Source organism: Leucoraja erinacea, unplaced genomic scaffold, assembly GCF_028641065.1.
Source record: "Leucoraja erinacea ecotype New England unplaced genomic scaffold, Leri_hhj_1 Leri_409S, whole genome shotgun sequence".
Taxonomy (NCBI): Eukaryota; Metazoa; Chordata; class Chondrichthyes; order Rajiformes; family Rajidae; genus Leucoraja; species Leucoraja erinaceus.
The window spans coordinates 26000-47620 of NW_026576310.1; the positions used below are offsets into that span (position 1 = coordinate 26000).

At 47.5% G+C, this 21621-nt stretch overlaps 2 protein-coding genes across 3 annotated transcripts in view; one reads left to right on the forward strand and one right to left on the reverse strand.

Moving 5' to 3' along the window:
- Positions 1-6445, reverse strand: part of LOC129693743 (uncharacterized) — a 29626-nt gene extending 23181 nt beyond the window's left edge. The window contains exon 1 of the mRNA XM_055630514.1: positions 5727-6445. Coding sequence (XP_055486489.1) covers positions 5727-6445 — 719 coding nt within the window. The remainder of the gene's footprint in view (positions 1-5726) is intronic.
- LOC129693746 (mitoregulin-like) lies at positions 6378-20160 on the forward strand. 2 transcript variants are annotated; one of them, XM_055630517.1, is made up of 2 exons: positions 6378-6649; positions 18707-20160. In XM_055630517.1, the coding sequence occupies exon 1, from the start codon at positions 6444-6446 to the stop codon at positions 6612-6614; it is 171 nt and encodes a 56-aa protein (XP_055486492.1). In that variant the 5' UTR covers positions 6378-6443; the 3' UTR covers positions 6615-6649; positions 18707-20160. The 2 variants fall into 2 exon arrangements, with proteins under 2 accessions (XP_055486492.1, XP_055486491.1); XM_055630516.1 differs by having other exon boundaries at positions 6385-6645.
- Positions 20161-21621: the final 1461 nt, after the last annotated feature.

The following is a 21621-nucleotide window of genomic DNA, read 5'->3' on the forward strand; positions in this document are numbered from 1 at the left end:
GATTTAGCTCTTAGGGCAAAAGGAATTAAGGGATATGGGGAAATAGTAGGAATGGGGTACTGATTTTAGCTGATCAGCCATGATCATATTGAATGGTGGTGCTGGCTCGAAGGGCCGAATGGCCTACTACTGCACCTGTTGTCTATGTTTCTATATGTTGTTGCCTGGACACCAGGTCACAAAGCTCTCAATCTGGATCTCAATCCAGTCTAGGCAGATATGAATGAATGAATGATTGAATGAATGAATGCATGATGAACACCGGCGTGCCACAGGGCTGTATGCTCAGCCCTCTCCTCTACTCCCTCTTCACCCATGACTGCATCCCTAAGAATGGCTCCAACGCCATCATTAAATTTGCTGACGACACCACAGTGGTAGGGCTGATCAGTGACAACGACGAGTTAGCCTACAGGGAGGAGGTCCAGCACCTGGCAGCCTGGTGTGCCAACAATAACCTCGTCCTCAACTCCAAGAAGACGAAGGAAATTATTGTTGACTTCAGGAAGAACAGAGGGGGCAGACATACCCCCATCCATATAAACGGGACTGAGGTGGAGCGCGTCTCCAACTACAAATTCCTCGGGGTACACATCTCGGAGGATCTGTCCTGGTCCCTCAATACCACCAAATTGATCAAAAAAGCGCAGCAGCGCCTTTACTTCCCGAGGAGGCTCAAGAAAGCTCACCTGTCCCCCCAGATCCTGACCAACTTTTACCGCTGTACCATCGAAAGCATCCTGACCACCTGCTTCACGGTATGGTACAGCAGTTGCACTGCTGCGGACAGGAAGGCACTACAACGGGTGGTGAAAACAGCTCAGTACATCATCAGTGCCCCGCTCCCTGCCATGGATGCCCTCCACCGAAAACGGTGTCTGAGACGGGCTGGGAAAATCATCAAGGACCCCTCACACCCCAACCATGGACTGTTTACCCTCCTCCCATCAAGGAGGCGGCACAGGAGCCTCAGGCCTCGTACAAGCAGGCTGAGGAACAGCTTCTTCAACAACACTATCACATTGTTGAACTCGGAGTCCCGACGCTAGCCCTCCTTAGACTCTCCCACTTGTATACAGTTATCTGCCTATGTATCAGTTTTAATTCATCCACAATCCACACATTGTTAACCAGTTAAACTTTTATTGTATGCCAACTTTGTATTTTTATTTTTACTTCTACTATCTTGCACTATGACTATGTCCAGACGCTAAACTGCATTTCGTTGTACCTATACTTGTATTTGTGCAATGACAATAAAGTTGAATTGAATTGAATTGAATTGAATGAATGAATGAATGATTGATTGATTGATTGAATGAATGAATGAATGAATGATGAATGCATGAATGAATGATGAATGCATGAATGAATGAATGAATGATGAATGAATAGTTTATTTTGGTCATACATTAAAAAGAACAAAAGTTTACAATCTGTATGAATATGAACCAACACTGTATCCATTTCACACAATGTTCACATATTCAATGACTGAAAAAGGAACAGGCTGAAGCCACAACGCTTAGTTTTGTCTATCCTGTACAATCCATAAAATAACCCAGAATATCAGCATTACAAAGGAAAGAAAAAAAATGTACTCTAAATTGTAATCCTTACTTCTTTTACATTTTAATAATTTTCCTTAATTATTTTACATTTTAAGGGTTTCTTGAAACTCGACAGAGAGCAACAAAATTTCAACTCATCCCTAAACCCGTTCCATAACTTGACTCCCAAAACTGAGACGTATCTATATTTTACATTGCTTCTCACTTTACATGTTTCAAAATTACACAACACTCTTAAATTATAATGTCCTTCTCGTAATTTAATTGTTTTTGAATACTAACAGGAAGGCTTTTTATTCCTAACTCGGAAAAGTATTTCTAATGTCTTTACATGCACAAAATCCAACATTTCTAAAGTACCGGACTTTATGAATAATGGATTTGTAGTTTCACGGTAGGAAGCTTTATGTATTATTCTAATAACTCTTTTCTGGAGTTTAATTATAGGGTCTATATTATATGGTTATATGGTATATTTGTTTTATATACATTTCCCCAAACTTACAACACAATATGATATATATGGTATTATAAGCAAGCAATACAATATATACAAACACTTCTTATTCAACAGATCCTTTGTTTTGTAAAGAATAGCAATGAATTTAGATAATTTCCGTTTGATGTATTCTATATGTGGCTTCCAACAAATGTATAGGAAAGAAATGCAGATGCCGGTTTAAATCGAAGGTAGACACAAAGTGTTGGAGTAATTCAGCGGGACAGGCAGTATCTCTGGAGAGAAGGAATGGGTGACGTTTCGGGTCGAGACCCTTCTTCAGACTGAGAGTCAGGGGAGAGGGGAATGAGAGACAAGGAAGGGTAAAGTGGAGTTTAAGAGACTTCTGGATAGGTGCATGGATATGCAGGGAATGGAGGGATATGAATCATGTACACGCAGATAATTATTGATCTTGGCATCATGTCATGTCTGTGTCTTTTTGTCTATTTTTTTGTTATTTTTAGTGTGTTTTATAAGTTTGTGTTAAAGTTCTCTGGTATATTTTATGTGCGGGGTGGGGGAGGGGGAAACGTTTTTCAATCTCTTACCTTACCGGAGATGTGATTGTTTTCCGGATCGTATCTCCGGTCACTCTGCAGCCTAACATCATGGAGCCGGAGGCCTTGCCCGGGACTGACTTTGAGCCCCACCGCGGGGCCGTGGACTTACCATCGGAGCCTGCGATCTCTTGCCTGGGATCGACGCTCCAACCGCGGCCTGCGGATTTCACCATCGAGAAGCTCGCAGTCTCGGGTAGAGACCGATGTCGGGAAGCTCCAAACGACGCAGAAGGTTTCGTCCAGCCCCGACCCGGCGTCCGATCGCCGGGGAGTTGAGAATCCCCCCCCCGATGCGGAGGGCCCAAACGCCGCCGGCTACGGGAGTCAAGATCGTCCCGTCTACAGAGGCTCGAGGCCCCCGACCGCGGGAGAACAAAGAAGGGAAGAGATTTGAACTTTTTTTCGCCTTCCATCACAGTGAGGAATGTGGAGGAGTCACTGTGGTGGATGTTCATGTTCAAATGTGTTTTGTGTGTTCAGTTGCTTTTTATTTGTATGACTGACTTGGCAAATGAAATCCCTCGTATGTTGCAAAACATACTTGGCTAATAAAGTATTATTGTGATTATGATCATAGATGGACAAAAATGGTGGAGAAACTCAGCGGGTGAGGCAGCATCTATGGAGTGAAGGAATTGGAGATGTTTTGGGTTGAGACCCTTCTACAGACTGAATTGGGTCTGATGAAAGATCTCAGCCCGAAACGTCACCCACCACCTTCAGACTGATGTGGTGTGTGTGTGTGTGGGGGGTGGGTGGGAGGGGGGAGAAGAAGAAGGGTCAGAAGAGGGGTCTCAACCCGAAACGTCACCTATTCCTTTGCTCCATAGATGCTGCCTCACCTGCAGTTCTTTCTTAAACATAATTATGATCATGTTCGGCACAAACATTGTGGGCCGAAGGGCCTGTTCCTGTGCTGTACTGTGCTGTGGTTCTTGATTCCCCAACTCTGGCTAAAATACTCTGGAGCTGATTTAGCCATGTATGTTGTATGTGACTTATTGTACTTTGTACCTGACATGTGTGACTTACTGCACGTTGTACATGGCTGATTTAGTCATGTATGATGTATGTGGCTTATGCACCACTTATATGTGTAGGAAAGAAATGCAGATACTGGTTTAAATTGAAGATAGACACAAAGTGCTGGAGTAATTCAGTAGGACAGGCAGCATCTCTGGAGAGAAGGAATGGGTGACGTTTCAGGTGGAGACCCTTCTTCAGACTGAGAGTCAGGGGAGAGGGGAATGAGAGACAAGGAAGGGTAAGGTGTGCAAAAGAGACATCAAAGGGGACAAAGGTCAAGGGAAATAGATAGTCAAGGGAAAGGTCAAGTAGAATAGATCATTGTTAGCTGGAGGAAGGTGACAATGAAGCACACAATGTAACATTTAATCAGGACAGTCAGACTGGTCAGAGAACTAGTATGTGGGAGGGATGTAGAGAGAGGGAAAGCAAGGGTTATTTGAAGTTGGAGAGGCACCATTTATATGTCTGGTAGACAAAGATGCTGGAGAAACTCAGTGGGTGAGGCAGCATCTATGGGTCGACCCGAAACGTCGCCTATTCCATCTCCCCGCTACCTTCATGTAGAAGGTACAGGAGCCTGAAGACTGCAATGACCAGGTTCAGGAATAGCTACTTCCCCACAGCCATCAGCCTGTTAAACTCAACTCAAGCATAGCCCATGATCAGTTTATTTGCACTTTATCAGTTTATTTATTCATGTGTGTATATATTTATACATTGGTATATGGACACACTGATCTGTTCTGTATTCATGCCTACTATGTTCTGTTGTGCTGAAGCAAAGCAAGAATTTAATTGTCCCATCAGGGACACATGACAATAAACTCTCTTGAATCTGAATCTTGAATCTTGAGATGCTGCCTCACCCGCTGAGTTTCTCCGGCATTTTTGTCCACCTTCGATTTTGCCAGCATCTGGAGTTCCGTCTTAAACATTTATATGTCTGATTTAGCCATGTATGTTGTGTGTGATCCACTGCACATTGTGCATGGCTGATTTAGAACCGCACATGTATGTATGTGACATATTGCACGTTTTACATGGCTGATGGACACGCGTGTAATGTATGTAACTTCAGCTTTACTGGACAAAATTGCGACAGGGAGTTATTGGCAGGCAAGATCTTAGAACTGACAGGGATGGATCCCATCTGGGAGCCTGGTGGGACGGGCTGTTTGAGCCGGTTGGACGGGCTGTGTGCGCGGTAAATGTGGGACAGGCGTCTGTGAGCCGGTGGGACGGGCATGTGTGAGTGGGTGGGACGGGCTCTTTGAGAAATTCAGCGTGGGAAACGGGCTGATATGTTGCGCGGGTGGGACGGTCTGTGTTCAGAGCGGGATGGCACGGCTCCCTGTGAATTTACCTTAGTTTCTATCTTTTGGGACTGGCTCTAGTGAGCGGTGCCTGGTCACGGGACTGTGTGAGCGGGCTGGGAAACTGGGCTGTTTGAGTGTTTGGGACAGGGTGTGCGTGTTTTCCCATGGGACGGGCATGTGTGAGATGTGGTGGGTGGACGGGCTCCACTGAGCCGGTGGGACGGGCTCTGCGGCGCCGGTGGGACGGGCTTTCGTGAAAGCCTATGGGACGGGCCCTGTGCGCAGGCTGGGAACGGGCTCAAACATGCGCCGGTGGGACGGGCTCTGTGAGCCGGTGGGACGGGTATCTGTTTATAGAATGGTGGGACACACTCTGTGAGCGGGTGGGACGGGCTCTGTGCGCCAAAGCCAGAATTTCATTGTCCTACGGGCGTTGAGAGCCGGTCTTGACGGGCTGAATCTTGAGAGCGGGTGGGACGGGCTCTGTGAGCCGGTGGGACGGGCTTTTTGTCCAGCGGGTGGGACGGGAGTTCTGTGAGTGGGTGGGACGGGCTGACTGTGTATGTTGTGTGTGACGGGCACTTGTGCAGGCGGATTTTAGAAAAGCACGGTGGGACGGTATGTATGGTGACATATTGCATGTTGGACATGGCTGATATGGAGCGCGTGGGTATGGGCTCTGTGCGCTCGGTGCGACAGGCAGCTGTGTGCTCGAAGGACAGGGGCGGGCTCTGTGAGTGGGTGGGACGGGCTCTGTGCGCCGGTGGGACGGGCTCTGTGCGCCGGTGGGACGGGCTCTGTGAGCGGGTGGGACGGGCTCTGTGCGCCGGTGGGACGGGCTCTGTGCGCCGGTGGGACGGGCTCTGTGAGCGGGTGGGACGGGCTCTGTGCGCCGGTGGGACGGGCTGTGTGAGCGGGTGGGACGGGCTCTGTGCGCCGGTGGGACGGGCTCTGTGAGTGGGTGGGACGGGCTCTGTGCGCCGGTGGGACGGGCTCTGTGCGCCGGTGGGACGGGCTCTGTGCGCCGGTGGGACGGGCTCTGTGAGCGGGTGGGACGGGCTGTGTGCGCCGGTGGGACGGGCTGTGTGAGCGGGTGGGACGGGCCGTGTGAGCGGGTGGGACGGGCTGTGTGCGCCGGTGGGACGGGCTCTGTGAGCGGGTGGGACGGGCTCTGTGAGCGGGTGGGACGGGCTCTGTGCGCCGGTGGGACGGGCTCTGTGCGCCGGTGGGACGGGCTCTGTGAGCCGGTGGGACGGGCTGTGTGGGTGGGTGGGACGGGCTCTGTGAGCCGGTGGGACGGGCTGTGTGAGCCGGTGGGACGGGCTGTGTGAGTGGGTGGGACGGGCTCTGTGCGCCGGTGGGACGGGCTGTGTGAGTGGGTGGGACGGGCGTTGAGAGCCGGTGGGACGGGCTCTGTGAGCGGGTGGGACGGGCTGTGTGAGCCGGCAACAGCAGCAGCAGCAGCATGGGCGAGGTGTCGGAGAGGACCCTACACCTGGCCGTGCTCCTGTCCTTCACGTCGGGTCTGATCGTGGGCTGGCAGGCCAACATCATGCGCCGCCGCTTCCTGGACTGGCGGAGGAGGCGGCTCCACTCTAAGCTGCTGGAGACACAGAAAAAACTGGACCTGGCTTGAGGAGGGAGAGAAGGAGAGACGGGAGCTGCAGGTTGGTGAGGACACGGCCGGCGGGACACTGTAAACCAAATATACTCTGGGGAAGAAGGGTTTCGGCCCGAAACGTCGCCTATTTCCTTCGCTCCACAGATGCTGCTGCACCCGCTGAGTTTCTCCAGCACTTTTGTGTACCTTACTACATACTAGCTCCTCTAGTATATTTGCTGAAAACATAGGCAGGGGCTCAGCTCACACTGACAGTGTTAGTGAGCAGGCCCGGCCTCTAGTTACTGTGTTAGATATCTGCCTGTAGTTACTGTAGCAATGTTACAACATTTTGAGATTTATAAAATCAAGTCTGTAATTTATCCCATCAGATAAAGCATAACAATAAGTTTAAATTTGACACCTAATTCACTTTCATATCTTCAGTATTAAAAATGTTATGGCCATTTTCATACTCGGAAATTAGCATCTTGTTCCCTATAGGGGGGTTGCACGTAAGGTCACTGGGTCATAGGGCTTGACGCACGGAGCCGCTTAATCCATCTGGAGGACATCTGTAACTTCCGGTATATGTTGTTAATGCTAGAAACGCGTACTTTCCTACCCTTTAAAAACAGCCAAAATGTTGAATTTTTGCGCTGAGATAAATTGTGGAAGTTGGGATAAGTGTGAGAGACATGTACCCAACTTCAGAATTACAAAAGTGAAACGAAATGAAGGTATAGAGAAGCGAGAACTGAAGGGACAACAGCAGCTAAAGTGCTTGGTAAACATTGGCTGTGCAGATATCGGCATTGAAAATATTGGGAATTATCGCGTTTGCTCACTGCATTTCCCCCCGAAGAACCAGCAGTGTATTTGCTGCAGATATGGGGGTATAAATTCACCGCATCTGGACATTCTAAATGGTCCCGTTCCAGTAAAAATTTGTGTTGTTTCTTGATTCCTTTGGTATCTAAAAATTCTCAGAAGTGATAAATCCGGCTGTAAATTTTTCTTCAGATGCGTTTTCATTTTGTAAGTAAAAACCCACTTGGGAACCATGGGCGATTAAAAAAAAAAAAAAAAAAATTACAGCCAGATTAATCACTTCTGACACTTTTTTGATGCCAAAGGAATCAAGAAAAAACACCTTAGTTGATGAAATGCAGTGAGCAAACGGCCAATGTTCGTTAAGCACTCTGCCTGTTGTTGTCCCTTCAGCTCTCGCTTCTATCTACCGTCATCTCTCCTCACGTTTGGAATTCTGAAGTAGGCTAAATGTCTCACACGCTTATCCCGATTTCCATAATTATTTACAGCGCAAAAATTGACAATTTCAGCGGGTTTTAACGGGCCCGCTACGCTGGAAACAATGGTCAGTGCCTACCTGCAGTACATCGCGTGTACTCCACTTGGAGTAGCGTAGCAACAGTACGGGTCATGGGTCGTGACCCGACTGCCGTGGAACCTCCCTATTGCTTTTTTTCCATTAACTTAACACAAAAGCTGTGATTGAGGACAGTCAAAAGCCAATAACTTACTTAAAACTTAAGAGAACTAAAATAAATGTTTCAGTTATAGTAGATTGAAGCATTCTGAAACAAATATGAAACAATCTTACTTAGATGACTTGAAATTAAAGCATATAATTAGTTAGTTACCTAATTGTAGCTAATTACAAAAATTCAATTACTAGATCTAAACATCTATCAATTTCTTTAAAATAGATTAACATTTTTAAATAGCCTAAGTGTCCAAATAACATTCACACAATAATTCAGAATATAACATAATTTTTAAATCTCATTGTCATGGGTTTATAGGCCAAATGGAAGGAATTTAATGTTTAATACCTGTAAATTAATGGTCATTTAAATCAACTTGCGAGTGGGTTTTTCTGGAACGCGACCATTTGGAACGTTGCGGTTTGCGGTGATTTAGATCCCCACATATGCATGAAAGACACTGCCGGTTCGTATGGGGACTAAATCACCGCTTCGCAACTTAAAATGTGAACTAAATGCATCTTAAGGAGCACTTTTATACATAAAAATAAACGACTTTCTTTTACTTGTCACCTACATGAAATCCGTCCCCGTTGTCGGAGTTGACGGCTTTAGAAGCTGATTTTAAAATGACTCCAGCACTGAACGATTCGGGCGATTAAAACAAAAAAAATAGACAGAATGCCCGTCAGAACAATTCTTCAACAAAAGCTTGCACTCCAACTAAATATAATAATAATAATAATAATAAAAAATAAATTTTTTTTTGGGCGCCTTTCAGACATCTCAAGGACACCTTACAGAGATTAACAGGAATAAAAACATATAATCAGAATAAAATAAATAATAAAGACATCACAGAAACACAAATTAAAAACAGAATTCAGTCCAAAAACAAAAAATCAAAAACACAATTTGAAGAGAGAGCAGCGGCAGCTAAAGCGCGCCAGCGTCCACTCTCCCTTCACGACAGCCATCTTGGACACAGACTAACATATTAACTTACACACAAAAAATCATCCCCCCACAATGGTTACCACTGTGGGGGAAGGCACAATGTCCAGTCCCCATCCCCAGTTCTCCCAAAGTCAGGCCTATTGAGGCCTCCGCTATTGCCTCTACGGAGGCTCGATGTTCCTGGCCGTTCTGGCCGGGTGCTGTTGCCCCGGCGTCGGGAGAGTCCTCTCAGCGGCTGGGCCACCTGGAACGGCCGCTTCCTAACTGGGGACCGCGGCTTCCGAAGCCGACAAGGCCGCGCCGGTTTGGAGCTCCCAGGCTCCCGATGTTGAAGTCGGCGCCGCCCGCTCCACTCCGCAGACCCGCAGCCCGGAGGTGTTGATCACGGCGGTCACAGCTCACCGGAGCTCCAGCGCGTCGATCCAGCGCGGCGACCCAGGCAAGGCATCGCCCGCTCCGCTCCGCGATAGCGCTCCAGCGCTGTGCCGCCACCGAAGCCGGGGTGCTGGGCGGTCCCCGACAGGAAACAGCGCTCCACGCCCGCTGGTAGGCCACGAGGACGGGTCGACGGGGCAGCCCGGAGAAAAAGCTGCCTCACCGGCCAGGTAGGGACCTAGAAATATAGTTACCCCCTTCCCCCCACATTAAAAAGTCCATTTCTCCAACGGACGAAACACAGGACTCACTAAAAACTTTTTTAAAAAAGCGAATTAAACGGACGGCTGCTGGCTAGCAGCCGTTCCCCAAGATGGCTCCTCCTCCAATATAATCCAGGACAAGATAAGAAAAAAACCGCGTTTTAACCCCGCTGCGCCTCAAAGGCGCCAAAATTGCGCACACGGCCAGTGGCAGAATTGCAGCGCCGCTGAAGGTAAGTATTGTAACATACCTAGTTACTGTGTTGGTGAGAGCTGCCCGCATGTGGCTGTCTCTTGCAGTAACTTGGTTTATTTAGTTTAGAGATACAGTGTGGAAACGGCCCCTTTTGCATGTACTTACTGTGTTAGAGACCCCCCCCAACCTGTATAGGGAGGTTTCACGGCAGTTGGGTCACGACCCATGACCCGTACTGTTGCTACTCTACTCCAAGTGGAGTACATGCAATGTACTGCAGGTAGACACTGGCCATTGTTTCCAGCGTAGCGGGCCCGTTAAAACCCGCTGAAATTGTCAATTTTTGCGCTGTAAATAATTATGGAAATGGGGATAAGCGTGTGAGACATTTAGCATACTTCAGAATTCCAAACGTGAGGAGCGGTAGATAGAAGCGAGAGCTGAAGGGACAACAACAGCCAGAGTGCTTGGCGAACATTGGCCGTTTGCTCACTGCATTTCATCAAGTAAGGCATTATTTGTGTTTTTTCTTGATTCCTTTGACATCTAAAAAGTGATAAATCTGGCTGTAAATTTTTTAAATCGCCCATGGTTCTCAAGTGGGTTTTTACATACAACATTTACAGCCAGATTTATCACTTCTGAGACTTTTTAGTTACCAAAGGAATGAAGAAAAAACACAAATAATGCCTTACCGTTAATGAAATGCAGTGAGTAAACGCGATAATTCCCAATGTTTACCAAGCACTTTAGCTGCTGTAGTCCCTTCAGCTCTTACATAGAAACATAGAAACATAGAAATTAGGTGCAGGAGTAGGCCATTCAGCCCTTCGAGCCTGCACCGCCATTCAATATGATCATGGCTGATCATCCAACTCAGTATCCCGTACCAGCCTTCTCTCCATACCCTCTGATCCCTTTAGCCACAAGGGCCACAAGTTTTTCTCATCTTGGTTTTAAAGGATTTCCCCATTATCCTTAAGTTGTGACCCCTTGTCCTGGACTTCCCCAACATCGGGAACAATCTTCCTGCATCTAGCCTGTCCAACCCCTTAAGAATTTTGTAAGTTTCTATAAGATCCCCTCTCAATTTCCTAAATTCTAGAGAGTGTAAACCAAGTCTATCCAGTCTTCATAAGACAGTCCTGACATCCCAGGAATCAGTCTGGCGAACCTTCTCTGCACTCCCTCTATGGCAATAATGTCCTTCCTCAGATTTGGAGACCAAAACTGTACGCAATACTCCAGGTGTAGTCTCACCAAGACCCTGTACAACTGCAGTAGAACCTCCCTGCTCCTATACTCAAATCCTTTTGCTATGAAAGCTAACATACCATTTGCTTTCTTCACTGCCTGCTGCACCTGCATGCCTACTTTCAATGACTGGTGTACCATGACACCCAGGTCTCGCTGCATCTCCCCTTTTCCTAGTCGGCCACCATTTAGATAATAGTCTGCTTTCCTGTTTTTGCCACCAAAAAGGATAACCTCACATTTATCCACATTATACTGCATCTGCCAAACATTTGCCCACTCACCCAGCCTATCCAAGTCACCTTGCAGTCTCCTAGCATCCTCCTCACAGCTAACACTGCCCCCCCAGCTTAGTGTCATCCGCAAACTTGGAGATATTGCCTTCGATTCCCTCATCCAGATCATTAATATATATATATTGTAAATAGCTGGGGTCCCAGCACTCAGCCTTGTGGTACCCCACTAGTCACTGCCCGCCATTGTGAAAAGCTTCTCTTGCTTCTCTTTACCTTCATTTCGCTTCACTTTTGTAATTCTGAAGTTGGGTACATGTCTCTCACACTTACCCCGACTTCCACAAATTTTTTCAGCGCAAAAATTCATCATTTTGGCGATTTTTAACAGGTAGGAAAGTAGGCGTTTCTAGCATTAATAACATATACCGGAAGTTACGGATGTCCTCCAGATGGATTAAGCGGCTCCGTGCGTCAAGCCCTATGACCCAGTGACCTTACGTGCAACCCCCCTATTAACTGTCAAGAGTCAAGAGAGTTTTATTGTCATGTGTCCCAGATAGAACAATGACATTCTTGCTTGCTGCAGCACAACAGGATATGTAAAACAAATATGTCCCCTGCATATTTTGATAGCGATTTCCGTGCCTGGTATAAGTTGGCCGTTTACTTCTCATTTCTGCGATGTACCAAGTTCCTCTCCCGAGTTACTCTTGAGCCAACAACGCCTACCGACATGTGGAAAAATCATCACATGGATAAAAATGTTGTCATGCAGTTTTTCTTCACTATAAAAAGCTTCCATGGACAGAACTGCCCCGATGATCAGCTTCTCCGTGTCTCTTATGTAGCTGCATGCTTCTCTGGGACACCGCTCGATTCTCAGATTCTGCAACGATGCGTTCCCCACGTAAATGAACGAATTGTGACATTTGTTGGCAAACTCCGGCCACAGGCCACGTACCTTGTATTTTTTCCAAGGGCGGCGCTGTGTGTATGTGATACGGTGATGTCTCGTCATGTAATTAACTGCTGTATGTTTGTAAACAAAAAAAACAGGTTTAACCTTTTATCAATTCGTTGCCTAGCATTGCCACAATGCAATTAATGGCATTTAAAGTACTTGGCCGTCAAAAAAAGCACAAAACGTAAAGGTGTTTAAGAAACGGACTGCAGGGAGAATTCGAAAGCTTTTGTAAATCGATTACATTCCGGTAGAAGTTGAACTCAAGATTTAAATCCCCTGAACATTGACTTTACTGCACCTGGGGCCAGCAGTGCGACAGGGAGTTGTAGCTGGGGTTGGGGGGCAGGGGCAGGGCTCTGGGCACAGGGAGGGACGGGCACTGGGAGCCGCCAGCAGCAGCAGCAACAGCAACAGCAGCAGCAGCAGCAACAACAGCAGCAGCAGCAGCAGCAACAGCAGCAGCAGCAGCAGCAACAGCAGCAGCAGCAGCAGCAGCAGCAGCAGCAACAGCAACAGCAGCAGCAGCAGCAGCAACAGCAGCAGCAGCAACAACAGCAGCAACAGCAGCAGCAGCAGCAGCAGCAACAGCAGCAGCAGCAGCAGCACAGCAGCAGCAGCAGCAGCAGCAGCAGCAGCAGCAGCAGCAGCAGCAGCAGCAGCCGCAGCAGCAGCAGCAGCAGCAGCAGCAGCAGCAGCAGCAGCAGCAGCAGCAGCAGCAGCAGCAGCAGCAGCAGCAACAGCAGCAGCAGCAGCAGCAGCAGCAGCAGCAGCAGCAGCAGCAGCAGCAACAGCAGCATGGACGTGGTGTCGGAGGAGACCCTGTACCTGGCCATGCTCCTCTCCTTCATGTCGGGTTTGATCCTGGGCTGGAAGGCCCACATCATGCACCGCCGCTGGCTGGAAAGGTGCAGGAAGTGGTTCCAGGACAAGCTGGCAGAGCCCCAGGAACAAAAGCACCTGGTTTGAGGAGGAGAGAGAGAGACGGGAGGAGAGAGCTGCAGGTTAGAAACATAGAAACATAGAAATTAGGTGCAGGAGTAGGCCATTCGGCCCTTCGAGCCTGCACCGCCATTTAATATGATCATGGCTGATCATCCAACTCAGTATCCCGTACCTGCCTTTTCTCCATACCCTCTGATCCCCTTGGCCACAAGGGCCACATCTAACTCCCTCTTAAATATAGCCAATGAACTGGCCTCGACTACCCTCTGCGGCAGAGAGTTCCAGAGATTCACCACTCTCTGTGTGAAAAAAGTTCTCCTCATCTCGGTTTTAAAGGATTTCCCCCTTATCCTTAAGCTGTGACCCCTTGTCCTGGACTTCCCCAACATCGGAAACAATCTTCTTGCATCTAGCCTGTCCAACCCCTTAAGAATTTTGTAAGTTTCTATAAGATCCCCTCTCAATCTCCTAAACTCTAGAGAGTATAAACCAAGTCTATCCAGTCTTTCTTCATAAGACAGTCCTGACATCCCAGGAATCAGTCTGGTGAACCTTCTCTGCACTCCCTCTATGGCAATAATGTCCTTCCTCAGATTTGGAGACCAAAACTGCACGCAATACTCCAGGTGTGGTCTCACCAAGACCCTATACAACTGCAGTAGAACCTCCCTGCTCCTATACTCAAATCCTCTTGCTATGAAAGCCAACATGCCATTCGCTTTCTTTACTGCCTGCTGCACCTGCATGCCTACCTTCAATGACTGGTGTACCATGACACCCAGGTCTCGCTGCATCTCCCCCTTTCCCAATCGGCCACCGTTTAGTTAATAATCTGCTTTCCCGTTTTTGCCACCAAAATGGATAACCTCACATTTATCCACATTAAACTGCATCTGCCAAACATTTGCCCACTCACCCAGCCTATCCAAGTCACTTTGCAGTCTCCTAGCATCCTCCTCACACCTAACACTGCCCCCCAGCTTAGTGTCATCCGCAAACTTGGAGATATTGCCTTCAATTCCCTCATCCAGATCATTAATATATATTGTAAATAGCTGGGGTCCCAGTACTGAGCCTTGCGGTACCCCACTAGTCACTGCCTGCCATTGTGAAAAGGACCCGTTTACTCCTACTCTTTGCTTCCTGTTTGCCAGCCAGTTCTCTATCCACATCAATACTGAACCCCCAATGCCATGTGCTTTAAGTTTGTATACTAATCTCTTATGTGGGACCTTGTCGAAAGCCTTCTGGAAGTCCAGATACACCACATCCACTGGTTCTCCCCTATCCACGCTACTAGTTACATCCTCGAAAAATTCTATAAGATTCGTCAGACATGATTTACCTTTCGTAAATCCATGCTGACTTTGTCCAATGATTTAACCACTTTCTAAATGTGCTGCTATCCCATCTTTAATAACTGACTCTAGCAGTTTCCCCACTACCGATGTTAGGCTAACTGGTCTGTAATTCCCCGTTTTCTCTCTCCCTCCCTTCTTAAAAAGTGGGGTTACGTTTGCTACCCGCCAATCCTCTGGAACTACTCCAGAATCTAAGGAGTTTTGAAAGATTATTACTAATGCATCCACTATTTCTGGAGCTACTTCCTTAAGTACTCTGGGATGCAGCCTATCTGGCCCTGGGGATTTATCGGCCTTTAATCCATTCAATTTACCCAACACCACTTCCCGACTAACCTGGATTTCACTCAATTCCTCCACCTCCTTTGACCCGCGGGCCCCTGCTATTTCCGGCAGATCATTTATGTCTTCCTTAGTGAAGACGGAACCAAAGTAGTTATTCAATTGGTCCGCCATATCCTGGTTCCCCATGATCAACTCACCTGTTTCTGACTGCAAGGGACCTACATTTGTTTTAACTAATCTCTTTCTTTTCACATATCTATAAAAACTTTTGCAGTCAGATTTTATGTTCACTGCCAGTTTTCTTTCATAATCCATTTTTCCTTTTCTAATTAAGCCCTTCGTCCTCCTCTGCTGGTCTCTGAATTTCTCCCAGTCCTCCGGTATGCTGCTTTTTCTGGCTAGTTTGTACGCATCATCCTTTGCTTTGATACTATCCCTGATTTCCCTTGTTATCCATGGATGCACTACCTTCCCTGATTTATTCTTTTGCCAAACTGGGATGAACAATTTTTGTAGTTCATCCATGCAGTCTTTAAATGCCTTCCATTGCATATCCACCGTCAACCCTTTTAGAATTACTTGCCAGTCAATCTTGGCCAATTCACGTCTCATACCCTCAAAGTTACCTTTCTTTAAGTTCAAAACCATTGTTTCTGAATTAACAATGTCACTCTCCATCCTAATGAAGAACTCAACCATATTATGGTCACTCTTGCCCAAGGGGCCACGCACAACAAGACTACTAACTAACCCTTCCTCATTACTCAATACCCAGTCTAAAATAGCCAGCTCTCTCGTTGGTTCCTCTACATGTTGGTTTAGATAACTATCCCGTATACATTCCAAGAAATCCTCTTCCTCAGCACCCCTGCCAGTTTGATTCACCCAATCTATATGTAGATTGAAGTCACCCATTATAACTGCTTTGCCTTTGTCGCAAGCATTTCTAATTTCCTGTTTGATGCCATCCCCAACTTCACTACTACTGTTAGGTGGCCTGTACACAACACCCACCAGCGTTTTCTGCCCCTTATTGTTTCGCAGCTCTACCCATACCGATTCCACATCCTCCAAGCTAATGTCCTTCCTTTCCATTGGTATGGGCATGACCGGCAGGACAATGTAAACATAGGCAGGGGCTCAGCACACACTGACAGTGTTAGTGAGCCGGCCCTGCCTCTAGTTACCGTGTTGGTGATATCTGCCTGTAGTGACTGTGATAGTGTGCTAATAGACAATGGACAATAGGTGCAGGAGGAGGCCATTCGGCCCTTCGAGCCAGCACCGCCATTCAATGTGATCATGGCTGATCATCCCCAATCAGTACCCCGTTCCTGCCTTCTCCCCATATCCCCTGACTCCACTATCTTTAAGAGCCCTATCTAGCTCTCTCTTGAAAGTATCCAGAGAACCTGCCTCCACCGCCCTCTGAGGCAGAGAATTCCATGGACTCACCACTCTCTGTGTGAAAAAGTGTTTCCTCATCTCCGTTCTAAATGGCTTGCCCCTTATTCTTAAACTGTGGCCCCTGGTTCTGGACTCCCCCGACATCGGGAACATGTTTCCTGCCTCTAGCGTGTCCAAACCCTTAACAATCTTAAATGTTTCAATGAGAATTCCCTCTCATCCTTCTAAACTCCAGAGTGTACAAGCCCAGCCGCTCCATTCTCTCAGCATATGACAGTCCCGCCATCCCGGGAATTAACCTTGTAAACCTATGCCGCTGAGGCAAAGTCTGATGTAGGATAGTCCGAGGGTCACTGATGAGGTAGATAGTAGTTCACTACTGCTCTCTGGTTGTGGTAGGGTGGGCCAGTTGCCTGGTAACAGCTGGGAAGAAACTGTCCCTGAATGATTTTTGCACTCACCAATATGGTGACGATGACACAAATCTTCTTTGCATCGAGTCTGATCAAAGAATCTGAGGGTCACCAATGAGGTAGCTCTGCCCCAAGATCTAGTATGTTTGGCTCTGCCCTTCCCAGGCTTCAGTGACATGGCATATTTCTTCAGGTTGGAGAATTTCAAGAATTCACTCTCTGTGAGTCGACAAGTATTTCCTGCTGGCACAGAGGAGGGTTAAAGCCAAAGATCCTACAGCGAGCAAGATAGATCACTCGACGAAAAATACGTAGTGTGGTCATGGGCAGATTCACGGGTAATGTTCGGCCCCATTTCCATAACCGGCTTCCGTCTCCGCACCAAAGATCCCGTAGCGGTGCAAAGATACTAGTGCGGAGACGGAAGCCGGTTACGGAAACATCCTGGTAAAAATTTGGGTAAAAATCTTCTCCTCATTTCCAGAATTTTAATTTATTAACACAAAGCTGTTCCCCCGTAACGTTGACTACACTGCGAGTCGGGTCGGGTCGGGTTGGGTTACTGAAATGGATGAAAAAAAGGCCCACGTTCCACTACGTTGTGTATTACACGTCAGCCCATTGCATTTAGCAGGAGTGGTCTATCTCGCTATAGGTTCTTTGGTTAAAGCAATGTCGTAGGTGCTTTGTCCACGCTGACCGTTCGTTCGGTAGCTGAGGGGCAACCTTTACCACACAAAGGGTGGTGGGCGTATGGAACCAGCTTCCAGAGGAGGTAGACAAAAATGCTGGAGAAACAGCGGGTGAGGCAGCATCTATGGAGCGAAGGAAATGGGTGACGTTTCAGGTCGAGACCCTTCTTCAGACTGATGTCGGAATGGGTGGGGGGGGGGGGGGCGGGAAAAAGAAAGGAAGAGGCGGAGAGAGTAGGCTGTGGGAGAGCTGGGAAGGAGAGAGAAAGCAACGACTGCCTGAAATTGGAGAAGTCAATGTTCATACCCTTGGGTAGTCCCTGCTTTCTCCCTCCTTCCCCTCCCCTTCCCAGCTCTCCCACAGCCCACTGTCTCCACCTCTTCCGTTCTGTTCCACCCCCCCATCATTCTGAAGAAGGGTCTTGACCCGAAACGTCACCTATTCCTTCGCTCCACAGATGCTGCCTGACCCGCTGAGTTACTCCAGCACTCTGTGAAACGTCACCTATCCATGTTCTCCACAGATGCTGCCTGACCTGCTGAGCTATGGTGCAGCAGCATCTATGGAGCTAAGGAAATAGGCAACTTTTCGGGCCGAAATCATTCTGGAAATAGGCAACGTTTCGGGCCGAAACCCTTATGGGTTTCGGCCCGAAACGTTGCCTATTTCCTTAGCTCCATGGATGCTGCCTGACCCGCTGAGTTACTCCAGCACTCTGTGAAACGTCACCTATCCATGTTCTCCACAGATGCTGCCTGACGTGCTGAGTTACTCCAGCACACTTGTAAACGTCACCTATTGATGTTCTCCACAGATGCTGCCTGACCTGCTGAGTTACTCCAGCACTCTGTGAAACGTCACCTATCCATGAACTCCATAGCATGCTGCATGTACAGCTGAGTAGGTCCAGCACACTGTGAAACGTCACCTATCCACGTTCTCCACAGATGCTGCCTGACCCGCTGAGTTACTCCAGCACTCCGTGAAACGTCACCTATCCATGTTCTCCACAGATGCTGCCTGACCCACTGAGTTACTCCAGCACTCTGTGTATATTTTAGGTAAAATAAAAATGTTTGTTTATATCCAATATGTAACCAGATTATAATTTGTACTTGTAATTTGTAAAACACTGGCCCTGCACATCTCCTTTAAAATGTGCCCCTCTCACCTTAAAGCTATGCCCTCGGGTCTTAGACTTTTTCATCTGCGGAAAAAGTCTATCCTCTCTGTGCCTCTCATAATTTTATATCCTGATATTATTCTTTCTTCAGATAACCCGTATCTACACAGAGAAAATTCTGGAATGTTAACGGTGGCTGTGAGGAAACTGAACTAATCAACTTTGCAGAGTATCGTGCATCACTCTTGCTGAAGCCAGCGACTCCCCTTTGTTGCCTGAAGTGTTTTACTACTGCGTCAACTGTTGATCATGGTGCAAATGAATAGAAATGGTGCTCGAAATACTCCCTTTTTATGTACAAACTGATTTACCATTTCTCACTTTCAAATAAGACATGTTTTTTGAAAAATTAGTTTTGTGTGTGTGCGCGTGTGTGTGTGTGTGTGTGTGTGCGCATCTGAAATGACAAATACTGACCCCGAGTTCCCAGTCAAAGTCAATTTTATTGGTCACATGCACCCGAAGGTGCAGTGAAATGAATTTGCCAGCAGCGATACACTTAAAAAGAACACACAATACACAATAAGATTTAACACAAACATCCAGCACAGCATTCTTCACTGTGGTGGAAGGCAACAAAGTTCAGTCAGTCCACCTCCTTTGTTCACCCGTGGTTGGGGTCATAGCATTGTTCCTCCTCAACAAGGGCGGCACGGTGGTGCAGCGGGTAGAGATGCTGCTTCACAACGCCAGAGACCCGGGTTCCAACCTGACTACGGGTGTTGCCTGTACGGAGTTTGTACGCTCTTGCCGTGACCACGTGGGTGCTCCGGTTTCCTCCAACACAACCAAAGACGTACAGTTCTGTAGGTTAATTGGCTTTGGGTAAACAAATTGTAAATTGTCCTAGTGTGTGTAAGATAGTGTTAGTGTACGGGGATCGCTGGTGGGCTGAAGGATGAAGCCTGTATGATTCCCTAACCCCAAAGGGCCTGTCCCTCTTGGCGATTTTTTCGGAGACTGGCGGTATCATTGACTGACGTATAAGGTCACTGAAAAATTTGCGTCGTGACGCGGAGGTGATGTGGCGGTGATGCGGTGTGATGACGTGTCGACGCGCGGTGTTGTTTCAAGTGTCGCAACATTTTTTTTGTCGCCGCTGGATTTTGAAATGTTCAAAATCTTTTGGCGACCCTGATATGGCGCCGGCAGTCGCCGAAAATATCGGCAAGTGGGGCAACAGGCCCTTAACTGTGAGTGTGCTGCATGTAATTCGCCAGCCCTGATCACATTTGAAGTTATACAATAGTTAGATTTTCCTTTTTCGGTCAAGATTTGTTGTTATAAGTTGCAGTGGTTGTTACTGCTAATAGTTTTGTGTCTATTTACACTGACCTGTGTGTGGTTCTCAATTATTACTGGGAAAGGAATGGTGTGATTTTTGTTTTGTTTGTTTTGGTTCTTGGGTTCTACCTAACAAATCTCAGGACTAACGTTGCACAAAACATGCTGCATGGAGCACTAGGTAGATGTGAGGGGATATCTTGGGTGTGGGCCCAATCAGTGTAAACACTGTTCAAATAAAGCAGGGATTTGTTGTTACAGCACCTTTTCTGCTTCTGGTTAATTGTCTATGAAATGCGAAGATAGAAACAAAAAGCTGGAGCATTGGGCCTGTCCCACTTAGGCGACTCTTTAGGCGACTGCCTGGGATTAGTTTTAATGGAATTCACCTACGACAAAACCTACGTCAACCTACGACAGCAAAAATTCTAGCCACTGTCGCCGAAAAAATGTCAACATGTTGCGGCAGTCAATGGACAATAGGTGCAGGAGTAGGCCCTTCGGCCCTTCGAGCCAGCACCGCCATTCAATGTGATCATGGCTGATCATCCACAATCAGTTCCTGCCTTCTCCTCATATCCCCTGACTCCGCTATCTTTAAGAGCCCTATCTAGCTCTCTCTTGAAAGCATCCAGCCTCCAAGAACCGGCCTCCACCTTCTCATTTGCTATGTCACTCTTCCAGGGAGATGCTAAATGCATTTCGTTGTCTCTGTACTGTACACTGACAATGACAATTAAAATTGAATCTGAATCTGAATCTGAGACAGAGAATTCCACAGACTCACCACTCTCTGAGAAAAAGTGTTTCCTCGTCTCCGTTCTAAATGGCTTACCCCTTATTCTTAAACTGTGGCACCTGGTTGTGGACTCTGACAATGGAGGTCTGCTGCTCTGTGGCACCAGAGACCCGGGTTAGATCTGAAGACAGTGGCCTGTAGTCGAGCAAAAAATCGCCTAAGTGGGACAGGCCCATATCTCAGTGGGTCAGACAGCATCTCTGGAGAAAAGGAGCAGGTGACCCTTCTTCAGATATGCACCAGGGTTGATCAACGAGAAGCAGCATTTTTGACGCATGTCTTTCACAAAATGTCTTGCGTTTTGAGACAAAAGGAACTGCAGATGCTGGAATCTTCAGCCAAACACCATCACCCATCCATGTCCATAAGAGATAAAGTCAAGTCATGAGAGTTTTATTGTCATGTGTCCCAGATAGGACAATGAAATTCTTGCTTCAATTACTCTCTTCAATGAAAGTCAAAGTCAATTTTATTGGTCACATTCAATTCAATTCAATTCAATTCAATTCAATTTATTTGTCATTTGGACCCCTTGAGGTCCAAACGAAATGCCGTTTCTGCAGCCATACATTACAAACAAATAGACCCAAGACACAACATAATTTACATAAACATCCATCACATTGCTGTGATGGAAGGCCAAAAAAACTTATCTCTCCACTGCACTCCCCCCCCCCCCCCCCCCCCCCCCCCCCGATGTCAAAGTCAAAGTCAAAGCCCCCGGCTGGCGATGGCGATTGTCCCGCGGCCATTAAAGCCACGCCGGGTGGTGCAAGGTCGCACACCGGGTCTTGGTGTTAGAGCCCCCGGCGTGCGCTCGCAGAGTCCCGCAGCCATTCCAAGCCGCGCGGGGCGGTGCTGTAAGGCCCCGCTCCAGGAGCTCTTCGACCCTGCAACTCGGGTGGGAGAAGTCGCAGGTGCCG